Source organism: Procambarus clarkii, chromosome 48, assembly GCF_040958095.1.
Source record: "Procambarus clarkii isolate CNS0578487 chromosome 48, FALCON_Pclarkii_2.0, whole genome shotgun sequence".
NCBI lineage: Eukaryota > Metazoa > Arthropoda > Malacostraca > Decapoda > Cambaridae > Procambarus > Procambarus clarkii.
In genome coordinates, this window is record NC_091197.1 from 4,717,527 (window position 1) to 4,737,526 (window position 20,000).

General features: G+C 47.6%; 2 protein-coding genes across 2 annotated transcripts in view; both read left to right on the plus strand.

Moving 5' to 3' along the window:
- Positions 1-2,103, plus strand: part of LOC138350937 (uncharacterized) — a 111,463-nt gene extending 109,360 nt beyond the window's left edge. The window contains exon 3 of the mRNA XM_069302393.1: positions 1,934-2,103. Within this exon, the coding sequence (XP_069158494.1) occupies positions 1,934-2,103 (170 nt within the window). The remainder of the gene's footprint in view (positions 1-1,933) is intronic.
- Positions 1-20,000, plus strand: part of LOC123764692 (microtubule-associated serine/threonine (MAST) protein kinase dop) — a 421,441-nt gene that overhangs the window by 188,109 nt on the left and 213,332 nt on the right.

Below are 20,000 nucleotides of genomic sequence, written 5' to 3' on the forward strand. Positions count from 1 at the left end.
CGCCCACAGCAGTCAGCATGGGGACACACCACCATGGGACGCTAGTCACCCCCCCCCCCACATCTCTCCCTCCCCTATACAATACTGACGGTTTCTGTGCAACACTGGTAGGTTTGGAGGGTTGCTTGGGTTGGCACGTTGCTGGCTTGATCACATTGTTGGGTCGTGGAGAGGACGGGTCGTAGGAGAGGACGGGTCGTGGAGAGGACGGGTCGTAGGAGAGGACGGGTCGTGGAGAGGACGGGTCGTGGAGAGGACGGGTCGTAGGAGAGGACGGGTCGTGGAGAGGACGGGTCGTGGAGAGGACGGGTCGTAGGAGAGGACGGGTCGAAGGAGAGGACAGGTCGTAGGAGAGGACGGGTCGTGGAGAGGACGGGTCGTAGGAGAGGACGGGTCGTAGGAGAGGACGGGTCGAAGGAGAGGACAGGTCGTAGGAGAGGACGGGTCGTGGAGAGGACGGGTCGTAGGAGAGGACGGGTCGTAGGAGAGGACGGGTCGTGGAGAGGACAGGTCGTAGGAGAGCACGGGTCGTGGAGAGGACGGAGGAGGAGGAGGAAGATGGTCTTCGATGGCCCCGGAGACTTGGTTCCTCATAAGTGACCCCTCCCCCCATCACCCCCCCCCCCTGGCACAGTGCCAGCCATCACCAACACTAGCGGGAAAGGCTGGAGCGGGGGATGGGGTGTAACAAGGCCCGCAAGTGGGAGCGCACACGCACACGCGCGCACACGCGCGCGCACACACACACACACACACACACACACACACACACACACACACACACACACACACACACACACACACACACACACACGCACACACACGCACACACGCACACACGCACACACGCACACACGCACACACACACACACACACACACACACACACACACACACACACACACACACACACACACACACCAAAGAATGAAAGAAAATTCCAGAGATCGTTTGTGATAGCAGCTGTCCTTAACCCTGGCACCAATAGTGACTACAACACTTATACATCACGAATACAACCGCATATACAACCATTCATTGTCACCAAAAATACTTGTGTCCCCCTCAGTTTCTGGTGCAGATAACTACTTCATGCCACGATAAGTAACCTAAACAAATCTGGGCGAAGATATCGTAGTTATCATCAACCAAGATATCTAATAGTTTCTACTATATACATTATCATCACACTACATGGATGTGTGTGGTGCTGGGGACAATACTGAGCTTTGTGTAGTGAGTGCCGGAGGTGATGACCGCGCTGATAGGTATATTGATCACTTGTTTACCCTCTGTTCTGAAGCCCTCGGGTGGGGGGGGGGTTGATTTTTGGCCACAGGTGGGGTGGGGGGGGTAGGGATGGAGGGAGGGGGGGTAGAAGGGCCAGGGGGGGGGATGGGGGATAGACCTTTGATGAATGAGGTTGTATGAGATCCGCGGTTGTTCAACATCCTCCCAGCCAGTGTGTGAAATATTGCCGGAACAACCGCGGACATCTTCAAGAGAAAACTAGATAGTTTTCTCCAAGAAGTGCCGGACCAACTGGCCTGTGGTGGGTATGTGGGGCTGCGGGCCGCTCCAAGCAACAGCCTGGTGGACCGAGCTCTCACAAGTCAAGCCTGGCCTCGGGCCGGGCTTGGGGAGTAGAAGATAACTCCCAGAACCCCATCAACCAGGTATCAAGCAAGCAAAAACTTGGACTAAGATAGAGATTAGAGATTAGATTAGAAAGTAGGGAGTTGTTGCAAACCTTGCAGAGATAGAAAGGAAAATCTCAACGACGAAGCAACACTAACCAAATAAATGCAGTCTGCGTCTGGCTCAATTGGGAATGTGATCGGGTATAACGAGCCGGCAACACGGCCTCGCCTCCACCGTAGAGCATCATATTATGAGCTCTATTGCCTGAGGTAATGAGCAAACTCCTCACATAGAGCTGCACGTTCCTCGGGGAAGGAAATTTGCAGAACAGCACAGCTGGACACGGCCGTCAGGACAGCTGGACACGGCCGTTAACCAAGAAGTTCAGCCCGTGTACGTGCCAGTGTTCATCACAATGTTCTGCCCTATGAGCGGAGCCAGTAAGAAGCTGCCTATAATCTAATCCCACACAACTTGGTCAAGCAATGACAAGGATTAGCTGAAGGACTTGGCTTATCAAGGTGTTGAGGATGACGAGGTCTTGACACGGGGGATGAGACCGTGTCACACGTAATATTATTAACACTTTTATTTGTTTAATTAATAACTCGTCCACGTCCCCTTTATAAATCTGAGAATGGTCTTTTAAAGTGACTTTTATTGAACAAAATTGTGTGTGTTTGGAGTTTGAACAGCAGGCCGTCTGTGTGGCTGTTATATAGTGATTATAGAGTTTATATAATGATTTGTTTATCTTATGTGTCATCATAATTTGGGAACTCTCAATACCTAAGCTTTAGAACATGTGCACCCCCGTAGGTCATGATAACATGTGCACCCCCGTAGGTCATGATGACATGTGCACCCCCGTAGGTCATGACAACACCTGCACCCCCGTAGGTCTTGACAACACCTGCACCCCCGTAGGTCATGACAACACCTGCACCCCCGTAGGTCTTGACAACACCTGCACCCCCGTAGGTCTTGACAACACCTGCACCCCCGTAGGTCATGATAACATGTGCACCCCCGTAGGTCATGATAACATGTGCACCCCCGTAGGTCATGATGACATGTGCACCCCCGTAGGTCATGATGACATGTGCACCCCCGTAGGTCATGATGACATGTGCACCCCCGTAGGTCATGATAACATGTGCACCCCCGTAGGTCATGATGACATGTGCACCCCCGTAGGTCATGATGACATGTGCACCCCCGTAGGTCATGATGACATGTGCACCCCCGTAGGTCATGACAACACCTGCACCCCCCGTAGGTCATGACAACACCTGTCTTCATGTGCTTTTTTACGGACTAATAAACTAAAATAAATTCAACTTAAGTACATTAATAATTTCTTAAAAGTGTTACAGCAACAGCGAAATACATTTTCCATAAAGAATTTTCTGTTTGATATATTTTTTGTATTAACATAACGTACCGGGGCACTTACGTAGCTGCCCAGACCTATATGAAGGATGGTTATAGTCTTGCATGGACAGGTGGTCAGTATTTTACTTCCAAAATGAGGATGTATGTTTAGGATGTCGTCAATAACACGGGTGTAAGTGGTAGTTATCAAGCTGCAGGTACCTCATACCGAGTAGCAGACGGGAGTGGATGTAGTTATTGTATAGCTGCAGGTACCTCATACCGAGTAGCAGACGGGAGTGGATGTAGTTATTGTATAGCTGCAGGTACCTCATACCGAGTAGCAGACGGGAGTGGATGTAGTTATTGTATAGCTGCAGGTACCTCATACCGAGTAGCAGACGGGAGTGGATGTAGTTATTGTATAGCTGCAGGTACCTCATACCGAGTAGCAGACGGGAGTGGATGTAGTTATTGTATAGCTGCAGGTACCTCATACCGAGTAGCAGACGGGAGTGGATGTAGTTATTGTATAGCTGCAGGTACCTCATACCGAGTAGCAGACGGGAGTGGATGTAGTTATTGTATAGCTGCAGGTACCTCATACCGAGTAGCAGACGGGAGTGGATGTAGTTATTGTATAGCTGCAGGTACCTCATACCTCCAGGTCTGAAGGGTATGTTGACTGGACATTCAATAGTGTAGCGTACGTGTGCGATTTTTGATTATTGTTATTATTAAGATATTTAGGTACATCTACGTCTGTGCAGCTGCCCTAGACCATATGAAGGAGAGTACAGTGTCAAAAAGCTAGCTACGTCATGCTGAAAATCCCCATCATACAGGATGGTTAGTCATACAGAGGCATGTGATAAGTTGTCTGCACTGGCAGACTCTGGGTGCATTGTGAGGATATCATCGAAAACACGAGAGTGAATAAAGTAATTGCAAAACTCCAGGTACCTCATGCCAACGGGTCTGAATGGTCTAATGACTGGGCATTCGGTGATGTAGTGTGGGAGATCATGCCGCAGTTCCTGCTCACAGAGTTTGCACCTGGAGTGCTCAGGATTGGAGATCCGTCACCTGTAGCCACCTGCCACAGGTAACGGTAACCCAACCTGATCCTGGCAAGCCACTGTGTCGCACAGTCTGGTCGACATTTTGTGCTGCCCATAAACATAGGTTTCAGATCTGAACAAATCATAGCTTTTTATACTGGTGCTTTCAGGTCGTTGGGAGTCAGTAATTACTTTCCTATCAGACCTGAGTGTTTGGAACAATATAGTTTTGACAGCAGAGATAGGTATACCTTGGTCTAATTCAACTTCATCTTTGTTATAAGCTAATTTGCCTGCAATATCTATCATTATGATGGGTTATATTTGTGTGTGATGGTATCCTTACAAAGGAGATTCGAAATCCTTTACTCTGTGCAGCAATTAGGTCATTTATAATTGCTTGTACGAGGTTCTTGCTGTCGATCTTCCAGGAGAAGTTTTCAATTGCTTGAAGAGCAGACTTCGAATCACAAAATATTATTCCTCCTCCAATGTTTTTTAATCTTCTGGTAGCTAGTTGTAGCGCCGCTAGTTCTGCTTGTGTGGAGGTCAGCCAGTTGTTTAACCTGACACTGGACAGTCTGTGTGCAAATATTATTTCTATAAAGCCTACATGCTGCTGCAGTCCGTCAGTAGAGGATTGGACGGAGCCGTCGGTGTAGACACAGTGCTCGTGAGATCTTAAACTTGTCGACGGAGGAGGCAGTTGTTTCAAGTGTGACAGCTTTGAGAAGAGCAAGATTCTCATTACCTTTCTTGGTGACAGGTATGTATGATACTTGAATGGTGGGGTACAGATGAAGAGGAATACCGGAGACAGTTAGGTTGCACTTAAAAGGACTGTTGAGTTTGATGAGATTGTAGGCATTGTTGCTCAGCCATTTATCATAAAAGGAGTGAGTTGGTATGTCGGCACCAGTCAATAGGGTGTTAACAGCACTAAATAATTTGTCTCTGAGCAATGCAGGAGATGTAGGGTCTCTCATGACTTTAAGGCAAAAGGTAGGTGTTGACTTGCATGATTCTCTCTAGTATGGTTGGAAGCTTCAGTTCTTCCCTCATGTTGATGATTCTTGTGCATCTTGGGGCACCAAGAATTATCCTCATGGCCTCATTCTGTACTACTTCAAGTTTGTCCAACACAGAGGCGGGGAAGTTAATTATGTGCAAAGCATGATAATCAACTAGAGATCTAACAACCACCATATAGTCTAGCATATTTAATATTATACCAATATTCTTAGCCAGTAAGTGTTTTCAGTGGTTTAAAGTCTTTCTTTTAACCTACGGTGTAGATCGTTTACAATGTCATTGTTGATACCAACTAAAAAGGTATTTGTGCTGCCTACACGTTTCAATGTTCCGGTTGTTGACCTTGAAAGTTATAGGGACATGAGTTTTCTCTTGGGGATTTAGTTATAGAGATAACAACACCACATTGAATGCTTTTAGCAGCGAGTGAATCAAGTAGAGCTTGCAGTCTAGTTTGGGTATTTACAACAATGCATATGTCATCAGTATAATAGATGACGGCTTCGTCAGGTAGTGTGGGGAATATCGGTTGTTAATTTGTGCATCAAAACATTGAACAGTGCAGGGTTTAGTACTCCACCCTGGGGTATACCCAACTCAAAGGCTGCACACTGTTTACTTTTGACCCCCCTGAAAAGGACTGAGGCGATTCTGTTACTCAGGAAACCCCTGAGCCCCATTCCTTGAAGTTACCTTGAAGTGTTTCCGGGGCTCTGCGTCCCCGCGGCCCGGTCGTCGATCAGGCATCCCAACTGTCAACAGTATTTCCTTAACGCCAAAAGAGGCTAGTTGTTCTAAGATTATTTCTCTGTTTGCTGTATCAAAAGCAGTTTGGAGATAAACTATAGAGAGGGACCAAGCTTTCAGGCGCCATTGCGGGCTTTTTTTTTTTTTTTTTTTTTATTAACATATTAGGTACATCTGCATTAGTGCAGCTGCCCTAGACTATATGAAGTGGAGTACAGTGTGTCAAAAAAGCTAACTAGGTGATGCTATAAAATCCCCATCACACAGGATGGTTAGTCATACAGAGGCATGTGATAAGCGGTCTGCACTGGCAGACTCCGGATGCATTTTGAGGAATATCAACAACACAAGATTGAATAAGGTAGCAGTGGTAATACAAGTCCCCATCTCGCAGGATGGTTAGTCATACAGAGCCATGTGTTTAATAGCCTGCACTGGCAAATTTTGGGTATACTGTGAGGATATCTTCAAGAATACGAGAGTGAAGAGTGAATAAAGTAATTGCAAAGCTCCAGGTACCTCATGCCAACTGGTCTGAAAGGTCTAATAACTGGGCATTCAGTGATGTAGTGCGGGAGATCATGCCGTAGTTCCTGCTCACAGAGTTTGCAACTGGAGTGCTCAGGATTGGGAGACCCGTCCCCTGCAGCCACCTGCCACAGGTAACGGTAACCCAACCTGATCCTTGCAACCACTGTGTCGCACAGTCTAGTGGACGTTTTGTGCTGTCCATAGATGTAGGTTTCAGATCTGAACAAATCATAGCTTTTTATACTAGTACATTCAGGTCGTTGGGAGTCAGGTAAGTTCTTTCCTATCAGATCTGAATGTTTGGACCAATACAGTTTTGACAGCAGAGATGGGGATACCTAGATCTAATTCAACTTCAAACTTGTTACACGCTAATTTGGCTGCAATGTCTGTCTCATTATGATGGGTTATATTTATGTGTGAAGGTATCCATACAAAGGAGATTCGAGACCCTTTACTCTGTGCCATTGCGGGCAGTGACCACTAGACAAATTAAGTCTACGGGTCCGTCCTGCCTTAGTTCATTTACTAGCCGCTACTATTGCTAACACTCCGTGATGTGAGGTGGTAATTCTTTGAGCAGTATTTTAGCTCTCTCTCTCTCTCTCTCTCTCTCTCTCTCTCTCTCTCTCTCTCTCTCTCTCTCTCTCTCTCTCTCTCTCTCTCTCGCTCTCTCTCTCGCTCTCGCTCTCGCTCTCGCTCTCGCTCTCGCTCTCGCTCTCGCTCTCTCTCTCTCTCTCTCTCTCTCTCTCTCTCTCGCTCTCGCTCTCTCTCTCTCTCTCTCTCTCTCTCTCTCTCTCTCTCTCTCTCTCTCTCTCTCTCTCTCTCTCTCTCTCTCTCTCTCTCTCTCTCTCTCTCTCTCTCTCTCCCCCCCCTCCCCTCCACCCCCCCGTTACCCCCCCTCCCTATCAACTAGAAGCGTCACTCACCCTGGCTGGTAAACTGATGGCACGATATAGAGCTCCTTGTGTATCTTCGTTCCCTGAGGGCATGTTAGGACCGACCTTCTGTACCTTGTGCGTGTGGTGTGGGTGTAGCGTGGGTGTAGCGTGGGTGTGGCGTGGGTGTAGCGTGGGTGTGGCTTGGGTGTAGCGTGGGTGTAGCGTGGGTGTGGCGTGGGTGTAGCGTGGGTGTGGCGTGGGTGTAGCGTGGGTGTGGCGTGGGTGTGGCGTGGGTGTAGCCTGGGTGTGGCGTGGGTGTGGCGTGGGTGTAGCGTGGGTGTAGCGTGGGTGTGGCGTGGGTGTGGCGTGGGTGTAGCGTGGGTGTAGCGTGGGTGTGGCGTGGGTATAGCGTGGGTGTGGCGTGGGTGTAGCGTGGGTGTGGCGTGGGTGTAGCCTGGGTGTGGCGTGGGTGTGGTGTGGTTGTGGCGTGGGTGTGGCGTGGGTGTGGTGTGGGTGTGGCGTGGGTGTGGCGTGGGTGTAGCGTGGGTGTAGCGTGGGTGTGGCGTGGGTGTAGCGTGGGTGTGGCGTGGGTGTGGTGTGGGTGTAGCGTGGGTGCACGTGGGTGTGGTGTGGGTGTGGCGTGGGTGTAGCGTGGGTGTGGCGTGGGTGTAGCGTGGGTGTAGCGTGGGTGTGGCGTGGGTGTAGCGTGGGTGTGGCGTGGGTGTGGCGTGGGTGTGGTGTGGGTGTAGCGTGGGTGCACGTGGGTGTGGTGTGGGTGTGGCGTGGGTGTAGCGTGGGTGTAGCGTGGGTGTGGCGTGGGTGTGGCGTGGGTGTAGCGTGGGTGTAGCGTGGGTGTGGCGTGGTTGTAGCGTGGGTGTAGCGTGGGTGGGTTGTGTGGTAGTGGTAGTGGGTGTGGCTGACGTTCTGTCAGTCAGCTTTATGGAGTGTGTGAACGGCAGGGTGAGGCACCATACATATAGACGGCAGGGTGAGGCACCATACATATAGACGGCAGGGTGATTCACCATACATATAGACGGCAGGGTGAGGCACCATACATATAGACGGCAGGGTGAGGCACCATACATATAGACGGCAGGGTGAGGCACCATACATATAGACGGCAGGGTGAGGCACCATACATATAGACGGCAGGGTGAGGCACCATACATATAGACGGCAGGGTGAGACACCATACATATAGACGGCAGGGTGAGGCACCATACATATAGACGGCAGGGTGAGGCACCATACATATAGACGGCAGGGTGAGGCACCATACATATAGACGGCAGGGTGAGGCACCATACATATAGACGGCAGGGTGAGGCACCATACATATAGACGGCAGGGTGAGGCACCATACATATAGACGGCAGGGTGAGGCTCCATACATATAGACGGCAGGGTGAGGCACCATACATATAGACGGCAGGGTGAGGCTCCATACATATAGACGGCAGGGTGAGGCACCATACATATAGACGGCAGGGTGAGGCACCATACATATAGACGGCAGGGTGAGGCACCATACATATAGACGGCAGGGTGAGGCACCATACATATAGACGGCAGGGTGAGGCACCATACATATAGACGGCCCGATGAGAAACCATACATACTCAGGACCATACAAACCATACATACTCAGGACCATACAAACCATACATACTCAGGACCATACAAACCATACATACTCAGGACCATACAAACCATACATACTCAGGACCATACAAACCATACATACTCAAGACCATACAAACCATACATACTCAGGACCATACAAACCATACATACTCAGGACCATACAAACCATACATACTCAGGAAGCACGAGTAATGATAGCGTGTCATCACTGTGATGTAACTTACAAACGATTAATAATAATAATGACTGTATTAGTGTGGATGGTCGTAAGGATGGTAGTATTGTTGATGGTATCATGGACTTTGGCCTTTGTTTAGAGTACGGGCTGCTCAGACGTGATGGGGTTCCGGGGATCAGTGTACACGGGGCCCGGACTGTAACCGGACCTTCTAGTTGTATTTCATTCAGTTATACTACTGAATAGTAGTATACCATTCGGATATACCACTATACAGGCACAATATATATAATTTGGAAAAGTCAATTATACACCTATGCATCCAAATTACAATCTATACTATCATCAGTCAACCCATCCTCTAAATAAAGACCCAAAGTCCATTCCATACAGCCGCCAAACCCCCGCTGTTTATGAATGAAAAACGGTTTACTCACGACTCACAACTGATGACGTTCGAACACTTCCGGAACAAGTGCTTCACTGACGACTTTTGTTCGAACCACAACGCTGTAAATGCTTCACCCACGTACTACAAATAATCGCCAACAGAACCTAAACACCTAACCTAACCTAACCAGTGCCTAAATATGTACAATATGGTTATATGTAATAATATTTATTTATATTTGAGAAAATTCCTGTTTTGAATGAACAGCATGTTAAAATTGATGAATGCGTCTTTGGGGTCGACCGCTGGAGGGAATGGACTTGAGTCGAGGATGGGTTGCGTCTGAGAGAAGCTTTTCTGCGAATGTCTTAGTGTAGCGGATTACGATGTCTAAGTGATAACAGGATCTTTGACAACAGGATCATTGATGACAGGATCATTGATGACAAGATCACTGATGACAGGATCACTGATGACAGGATCACTGATGACAGGATCACTGATGACAGGATCATTGTCCTGTCATCATTGATCAAGTTTTATCGAGTGGGTTGGGGCTGTAAATGATCTTTGCACGTTCTCCAAGTCAGCAGCACTTTCTCCACCTTTAAATGAAGGTGTTAGTTAGCCATAATATTGTGGCCTAGAGAGAACCAGTGTCTTAAAAGGTATCATCACTGGTCTGACGTCCCTCATTGGGAAGGGCCTCGTGGTCTCACCTCTCATTTTTCTTGCAGTTCTGACGGCTACTTTATTGTGTGTTCTTTAAAGGTAAAGTCTACCGACATGATTGCTCCCAAATCTTTTATAGTTATATAGCCTTTTCGTTCTCTAGTGTAATTTGACTGCGTTTTATTTGGGGTTTCTGTTTTGATATTTTTTTTTTTTTGGCCATAGCGCAGTAGCTGAAAGTGATTTATATTAAACCAGGTTATTTTCTCTGACCCATTGAAAGATCTGATTTTCATCAGTATGGAAGTTTGCTGTTACCTGGTTGATACCTGGTTGATACCTGGTTGATACCTGGTTGATACCTGGTTGATACCTGGTTGATACCTGGTTGATACCTGGTTGATACCTGGTTGATACCTGGTTGATACCTGGTTGATACCTGGTTGATGGGGTTCTGGGAGTTCTTCTACTCCCCAAGCCCGGCCCGAGGCCAGGCTTGACTTGTGAGAGTTTGGTCCACCAGGCTGTTGCTTGGAGCGGCCCGCAGGCCCACATACCCACCACAGCCCGGTTGGTCCGGCACTCCTTGGAGGAATAAATCTAGTTTCCTCTTTCCTCTGTGATCTTTATATTGTCTTATCTCATGATTCCATGCGTTTTGTGAACCTACTTTATAGCACTATTTTTTTTTCAAGGATTGTTATGATGTATGGTATTGGTGCTATTGGTTAGGAATTTATTTGTCTGCTTTATTACCTCCTTTGTGGAGTGGCGCGATCGCTGCTGTTTTTGGCATGTCTGAGATAATATCAGTATCAAGGCTCAGTCTACAGATAATGTTTAAATCCTGTAATAGTGGTTTTGTGTTAGTAATTCCTGGTGAATATAGTGTTCGAGGATGCTGGGCCTAGTGCGGAGTACGTGACCATGCTGTCTTTAGATATTTCAAGGCCCAATTGGGTTAGGGTTACATCTGATATATGATCTGATGTTGGTAATGTTGGATGGTAAGACTTACTGATGTTGGTAAGGCACTGATGTTGATGTTGGAAAACAGAATCGTGCTGTAGCCTCATTGCATTCATTTCTTTGTTGTCATCTGTGAAAGTTCCACCTCCCTTGTGCAAGAGCCCATTGCTGGATGTAATATTTCTTCAACATTATACATGGGAGAAACGGTGTTCTAGGTTCCTCTCAGTTCCAGTGATGGTCTTAACTCCGTCTCTCCTGGATTTAATGAAGGGAATGGAATTATCAGAAGAAAGCACCAAGCCATCAAGAATATACAGCACTTGGAAGGGGTCAGGAAAGGGATCCTGACCTTAGGATAAGGATCGATCTTTAGCTCGATCATTTCTATTTCTCTACACAGCCTTTCTTGTCGTTTTTGGGATAGAGTGGTGTTCGAATTGTTTGCGATTCGTCGTCTTCGTCTGTATAGGAGAACGTTATCGTTCTAATTTGTATAATTTCTCACTTGGGGCACATTTCTTGGCCTACTTGGCCATTTTTTCGAGGTACTGATTTAGGTTTGCATTATCCTAGCTGTTCTTCCCAATTTATTTTTGTAAGATTGTGGTTTATTCGTTCCCAGTTAATCAACTTATTATTAAAATTTATTCGAGACTGGGTTGCACAGGTCTATTGCCCATGCTTGTCAGAACTTCGATTAGGTTGTGATCTGAGTAATATGTATATGTAATCATTATGTCTCTACCATGTTCATCATTGTTTGTAAAAATAAGGGCTAGAGTGTTTTTATCAAGCTTTTGCTATTTGCTGGTTTAAGGCAAATCTGTCACACATTCTTAAGAGGTTATTTTTGTGGTTCAGATGTAACTATTTGCCACATTCTTCCATTTTAGGTATCGTAGGTTGAAGTCCCCAAGCAAGATGCAACTTGGGGCCGGCGTTGTGAGGTTTTCTAATCAATTTTCTAATTCATTAGTTGATCTTTAGACTGCTGAAGATTGATCTCTGGTGACTTGTATACAAGGACAATACCCAGATTTAAGATTTCTATTTTAATTATCAGCACTTCCACCATATCGTTTGTGGTGTTTAGCAGCTCAGGGCAGATGAGGGAAGGAATTATCAGGGAAAGCACAAAGCCTGGACTATAGCACTTGGAAGGGATCAGGATAAAGATTTGGAGTAGAATGAGCAAAAGGAATGGTCATCAACCACTTGGACGGTCGGGGACTGAACGCCGACCTGCATGAAGCGAGACCGTCGCTCTACCGTCCAGCCCAAGTTGTTGGGCTTCAGTGCAGATGAGTTTGTCTTTGTTGTACAGGCTGACCCCACCCTGACCCCGCCCTGACCCCTCTCTGACCAGGCCTCCAGGTCTCTGACCAGGCCACCAGGTCTCTGACCAGGCCACCAGGTCTCTGACCAGGCCACCAGGTCTCTGACCAGGCCACCAGGTCTCTGACCAGGCCTCCAGGTCTCTGACCAGGCCACCAGGTCTCTTACCAGGCCACCAGGTCTCTGACCAGGCCTCCAGGTCTCTGACCAGGCCTCCAGGTCGACGACCTGACCAACTAGATTGTGAATGCAGCTGTCACTCCGACGTAGGAACCGATCGGTTCCAGGGTTTATCAAGCAACACGTCCTCGACTCAAGTCCATTCCATCCAGCGGTCGACCCCAAAGACGCATTCATCAATTTTAACATCTGTTCATTCAAAACAGGAATTTTTCTCAAATATATATTAATATGATAGCATATTGTTCATATATAGGCATAGGTTAGGTTAGGGGTTTAGGTTCTGTTGGCGATTATTTGTATTTGTAGTACGTGGGTGAAGCATTTATAGCATTGTGGTTCGAACAAAATTCGTCAGTGAAGCACTTGTTCTGGAAGTGTTCGGACGTCAACAGTTGTGGGTCGTGTGTAAACCGTTTTTCATTCATAAACAGCGGGTTTGGCGGGTGGGTGGAATCACTCTTGGGTCTTTGTTTGACGGACGGGCTGCCTCAAGCAGCCACGCGTTCTCTTACAAGATCTGGACATCTTACCTCATGGAGGCTGAGCCCTTATTTCCTAACAGTTTACGAGCTCTTCACACTACGAGGTCGTCCATAATAATAATAATATTCTTCGGTTGAGGACGACCTCGAGGTAAGAGGTACATATCTCGTAAGGGAGCTCTTAAGTGCTTCTGTGAATCCTGGTCCTTATCTCGTAGCTAATTATCTTCCAGATGTAGATTATTATGTATATCTTATAAATCCAAGGAATACAGTTTAAGGTATTTCTTGCGTTCATAAAGTGTATGAAAGTAGATATTAAGATATATAGAGATATTCTATATATCTTAATATCTACCAGGATGATATAGAGATATTCTCTCTATATCATCCAGGTCATCAGTGCTATCAGAATTAAACTGGTCACTTAGTGGGCCACTTCGTATTCCGTCTTTGGCTTGACAACTCCTCTTTGAAAAGTTCATGTTAACCATGCTGTTGTTGCTCTTAAGAGCCCTGGCAGGTACTCTCTTGTGCTCCTTAAACGTCAAGTTTCTGACGTAGTTACTGCGAGGTGGTTTACATGTGTCTCCTGTTCTATGGCGAGGTGTGACTGTTTTGTATACGGTTCAAATGTTAATTCATCGTCTTAGCTGTTGCGAAGGATTGAATGTATTTTTCTTTCTTGAAGAGATGGTTGATGATCATATGAGCACGATGAGCAGTTCTTGAGTGGCTTGCTAGTCATCTGACTACTAGCTGGCTTGATGACAGTCGGCTGACTGGCTGGCTGTCGGCTGGCAGGCTGGGTGGAGGGTGAACGGGGCTACGGATCAATAGGAGAGGCGGCGTGCGCCTGCCAGCCTGCAACCTGCGCCGGGAGTGAGCTTGTGTGTTGTGTGTGTGTGTGTGTGTGCAGGCAGCAGTACTGGCTGGCCACACCACCGTCCAGGCTTCTCCACACCACCCTATCCTCAGCCTCACTCGGCGCTACCACATCCTCCACACTCCTCACACCTCACTGACCTGCCTCACAGTGCACACGATCGGGACCTACCAGTGGTGCTCTTTGAATGTGTTGAAAGGGTGTATAATCTCTCTACCGGAATCCCGGGCTGGAGTAGGCACCAGCAGCGTCCGGTATTGCGTACCGGAACGTGCATTCACTCACCACCCCGTCCCTTCTGCCTGCTAACGGAAGAGGAGCCTACCCTTAGGCCATTCCATTGGTATACGGTATGGGTCCGTTCATCCTGCAGTAGTGAATCGCGCGCGCGTGCGTGCGTGCGTGCGTGCGTGTGTGTGTGTGTGTGTGGAGGAAAGTATTAATCCGTCCACCAGCCCCCACCACACTCCCTCCACTACACCAGCATGACAATAAGTAACTTAGAGACAGGCTGACCTCTCCTCCACTACATCCTTCCCTGCTCACTCCAGGTAAGTGAGGCGTCTCCTTTCATCATGCTACTGCTCCACACACTCACGTGCTTCTTCTGTGTGGAATATTTGATGCAAGACGTTGGACATACTGAAGACAATTGAAGTTTATACATGCAGGTCCGCAGCCGTGGCTCCCGACCCCCCTGGTGCGCCTTGCCGGCATCTTTCAAACTGTGTTTGTGTACGGCGCCGGCCTCCGCCAGATGGTTACCTGGTTCATAATGTTATACCTTCTGGGAGTAGTGTACGGCAGGTGGTTACCTGGTTCATAATGTTATACCTTCTGACAGATGGTTACCTGGTTTATAATGCAATACTTTCCATATGTACATAGATGGTTACTTCGTATTGACCCGCGGTCATGAAACAGTTATGGACAAATCATGGAAATTATTAGGTACGTCAAAGGAAAATTGGCCTAAAAATATACTGATGCAATCGAAAATTGTGACAAAATTTCAATTTGTGATTAAGGGGATCCGTCGATGCCCGGGTATCTTCACCCCTCGTGTCCCTCCCCCCCCCCCTCCTGTACCCCCTCATCCCCCCTCCTCTTCCATCCGTTCTCCCCCCCCCCCCCTCATTCCTCCTTTTTAAAGACAGAAAATGTATTATTATGAAGTACTGTAACTACCAAACAGCCCTGTGGAACATAACAAATATTTCTGACTTCATTTTCTGAAAACAGCATGGCGGGGGGGGTCTCTATAAATGCCAATATTTCTTGAAGCATGTTACTTGGGACGACGCCGACCGGTCTATGTCACTCCCATACCCAACAAAAGTCATCTTGAAAAGTTGGATGAGGTTGGCTCCAGGCATCTGGCCTTCAACTTCGGACAGATAATCTATTTTATAAACATGGCTTTTTTTTATTTTTTTATTTTTTTCTATACAGCTTTTTTGACGTTTTTGGATATTTTAAAACATGACTAAAGAAAATATTCCGGTTTGTTAATGTCTTCATGTTATATGGTTTTCTGTCCTGTCTTGTTTATGGGGGTTTGCGTCGTGTGCTAAGGTAAACAAACCTTATATAAATAAGGTAAATGTATATAAAGGTAAACAAACGTAATACCCGCTCTTTGTCTTGTCTAAAGCCTCTTTGTCTTTGTCTAAAATATCTGAGTTACCTGGTGCATGGTAGCTAGTGCTATGTACCTCCGCCCCTCTACTGGGGTAAAGGCTTAGTATCCTCTACACCAGGCTATTGGGAATTAAGAGGCATGGCCATAGAGCTGAAGCTCAACTCTCACAAATATGAATTTGATTAGTACATCTAATTAATTAAGTACAACATGACCCACCCTCCCCCCCAATCCTGCTAATAATTGTGCCTAGGAATATATATATATATATATATATATATATATGTCGTACCTAGTAGCCAGAACTCACTTTTTGGCCTACTATTCAAGGCCCGATTTGCCTAATAAGCCAAGTTTTCCTGAATTAATATATTTTTTCTAATTTTTTTCTGATGAAATGATAAAGTTACCCATTTCATTATGTATGAGGTCATTTTTTTTTATTGGAGTTAAAATTAACGTAGATATATGACCGAACCTAACCAACCCTACCTAACCTAACCTAACCTATCTTTATAGGTTAGGTTTGGTTAGGTAGCCGAAAAAGTTAGGTTAGGTTAGGTTAGGTAGGTTAGGTAGTCGAAAAACAATTAATTCATGAAAACTTGGCTTATTAGGCAAATCGGGCCTTGCATAGTAGGCTGAGAAGTGCGTTCTGGCTATTAGGTACGACATATATATATATATATATATCTTCACTGTCGGAGGACAGTGAAGAACATTCTCAAAAACTAATTTACTATGCTTTTGTTGAGGCTTATATTCTCCCTTGCACAGGGAATATAAGCCTGTGCAAAAGCATGGTAAATGTAAACGTTTTCACTCTGATTCTTGAGTTCTGCACATTTCTACTCCCGTTTTACTAGGAGTACAACTCCTCCTCCTCTTTGCCTTTATTGTTGAGGACAGTAAAATAACAACGTACTGGAGTGAACGATATGGAAGAAAATGTAGAATAGAACCAGTGAAGAGCAGAGGTGCCATAGGTACAATCAGAGAACACTGTATAAACATCAGAGGTCCAGCGGTTGTTCAACGTCCTCCCAGCGAGCATCAGAAATATTGCCGGAACAACCGTGGACATTTTCAAGAGGAAACTAGATTTATTCCTCCAAGGAGTAGCTGGACCAACCTGGCTGTGGTGGGTATGTGGGCCTGCGGGCCGCTCCAAGCAACAGCCTGGTGGAACAAACTCTCACAAGTCAAGCCTGGCCTCGGGCCGGGCTTGGGGAGTAGAACTCCCAGAACCCCATCAACCAGGTATCAACCAGGTATTGTCTTTCTTCCCTGATCACTGGGAATCCCCCCTGGGAATACTGCATCACAGATCATACCATTTATATTTCGTTTCCACTATTGCAGCGGGAGCCGGACGGCCGAGCGGACAACACACTGGGCTTGTGATCCTGTGGTCCCGGGTTCGATCCCGGGCGCCGGCGAGAAGCAATGGGACAGAGTTTCCTTCACCCTATGCCCCTGTTACCTAGCAGTAAAATAGGTAACTGGGTGTTAGTCAGCTGTCACGGGCTGCTTCCTGGGGGTGGAGGCCTGGTCGAGGACCGGGCCGCGGGGACACTAAAGCCCCGAAATCATCTCAAGATAACCTCAAGAAAGCTGGATCATTTCCACTTACTCTCATTAATTTCCTCAGCTTTGTTTGTAACTCTGTCGGCGTTTGGGTATCTAACCTTCAGGCTCTTCCCGGACACCCTATTGCCAGAGATCTCAGTGTTGGGGAGTGTGTGGGAGACCGTTGGGGTCAGGGAGTGGTTGGGGTCAGGGAGTGGTTGGGGTCAGGAAGACGGCAGGGGATGGAAAGTGGGTGGGGGTCGAGGAATGGGTGGGGGGTCAGGGAGCAATTAGGGAACAGGGTGTGGACGCTGGTCAGGGAGTGGGTGGGGGTTTGTTTTGAGTGTATTCACCTAGTTGTATTCACCTAGTTGTATTCACCTAGTTGTATTCACCTAGTTGTGGTTGCGGGGGTCGACCTCTGCTCTTTCGGCCCGTCTCTCAACTGTCAATCAACTGTAACTAACTACTAACTATTTTTTTGTTTTTTTCCACCACACGCCGGTGGCTGTGTGGATAGCACGCTGGGCACGTGATCCTGTGGCCCGGGTTCGATTCCCGGCGCCAGCGAGAAACGATGGGCAGTTTCTATGACCCTGATGCTCCTGTTACCTAGCAGTAAATAGGTACCTGGGAGTTAGTCAGCTGTCACGGGCTGCTTCCTGTGTGTGTGTGTGTGTGTGTGTGTGTGTGTGTGTGTGTGTGTGTGTGTGTGTGTGTGTGTGTGTGTGTGTGTGTGTGTCTGTGTGTGAAAAAAAAGGTTAGTAACAGTTGATTGACAGTTGAGAGGCGGGCCGAAAGTGTAGAGCTCAACCCCCGCAAGAACAACTTCGTGAATACAACTAGGTGAATACACACACACACAGGAAGCTTCTCCTTAACAGCTGTCTAACTCCCAGGTACCTATTTACTGCTAGGTAACAGGGGCATCAGGGTGAAAGAAACTTTACCCATTTGTTTATACCTGGTCCGGGAATCGAACCCGGGCCACAGAATTACGAGTCCTGCGCGCTGTCCGCTCAGCTACCAGAACCCCTGGGTGTGTGTGTGTGTGTGTGTGTGTGTGTGTGTGTGTGTGTGTGTGTGTGTGTGTGTGTGTGTGTGTGTGTGTGTGTGTGTGTCCTCACCTGTTTGTGCTTGCGAAGGTTGAGCTCTGAGCTCTGTTGATTGACGCCTCTCAACCGTCAATCAACAGGTGTACAGGTTCCTGAATGTAATCAGCTAGTTGTGCTTGCGGGGGTTGAGCTCTGGCTCTTTGGTCCCGCCTCTCAACTGTCAATCAACTGGTGTACAAATTCCTGAGCCTACTGGGCTCTATCATATCTACATTTGAAACTGTGTATGGAGTCAGCCTCCACAACAACACTATTTAATGCATTCCATTTATTAACTACTCTGACACTGAAAAAATTCTTTCTAACGTCCCTGTGGCTCATCTGGGTACTAAGTTTCCACCTGTGTCCCCTTGTTCGTGTTCCACCCGCGCTAAAGAGTTTGTCTTTGTCCACCCTGTCAATTCCCCTGAGAATTTTGTAGGTGGTTATCATATCTCCCCTTACTCTTCTGTTTTCCAGGGTTGTGAGGTTCAGCTCCCTTAGCCTTTCCTCGTAGCTCATTCCTCTCAGTTCCGAGACCAGTCTGGTGGCATACCTCTGAATCTTCTCTAACTTCTGAATGTGTGTGTACTCACCTATTTGTGCTTACGGGGATTGAGCTCTGGCTCTTTGGTCCCGCCTTTCAACTGTCAATCAAGTGGTGTACAGGTTCCTCAGCCTATTGGGCTCTATCATATCTACACTTGAAACTGTGTATGTGTGTGTGTTCGCGTGCGTTTATATCAGAGTAACTTTGATGTGTGAATGTATGGCGGAACAACAACACCAACAACAATAACAACAACAACATGATAATCATGTAAATATGGATAAAGACGTTTATACACACACAGTCTGGCAAACATTGTCAGATTAGTCACCCATCCAGTTGCTGGCCTGACCTATCGACGTGTAACCGGTACTTTGGGGGGTCCCCCCTCCTACCACCCCCTCCCCACTGTGGGTGCTGGAGGTGTGGTGGTGTTTCTCTTTAATATTCTCCACGTGTTTGTTAAGGATGCTCACTGCGCAGTCTCGCGAGGCCTCCCCTCCCCCCTCCCCTCGTGTCCCCCCTCCCTCATGCCCCCCCTCATATCCCCCCTCACCCACATGCCCTCAGCACCATGCTCCTCCTCCTCCCCCATGTCTCCTCCCGTTCCCACTTTACTAACTCTTGCTCTCTCTTCACCACCTGCTGGAGGCACTCATGGTGGAGCCTCGTGAGGTGTCACTCATGGTGGAGCCTCGTGAGGTGTCACTCATGGTGGAGCCTCGTGAGGTGTCACTCATGGTGGAGCCTCGTGAGGTGTCACTCATGGTGGAGCCTCGTGAGGTGTCACTCATGGTGGAGCCTCGTGAGGTGTCACTCATGGTGGAGCCTCGTGAGGTGTCACTCATGGTGGAGCCTCGTGAGGTGTCACTCATGGTGCAGCCTCGTGAGGTGTCACTCATGGTGGAGCCTCGTGAGGTGTCACTCATGGTGGAGCCTCGTGAGGTGTCACTCATGGTGGAGCCTCGTCAGTTGTCACTCATGCTGGAGTCTCACATTCCTGATACCTTTCCTTCCAAGGAAGAAAAGGCATCTTTCCTTTCCTGCAAGGAGTGCCGGACCAACCAGGCTGTGGCGGATATGTGGAACTGCGGGCCGCTCCAAGCAACAGCCTGGTGGACCAAACTCTCACA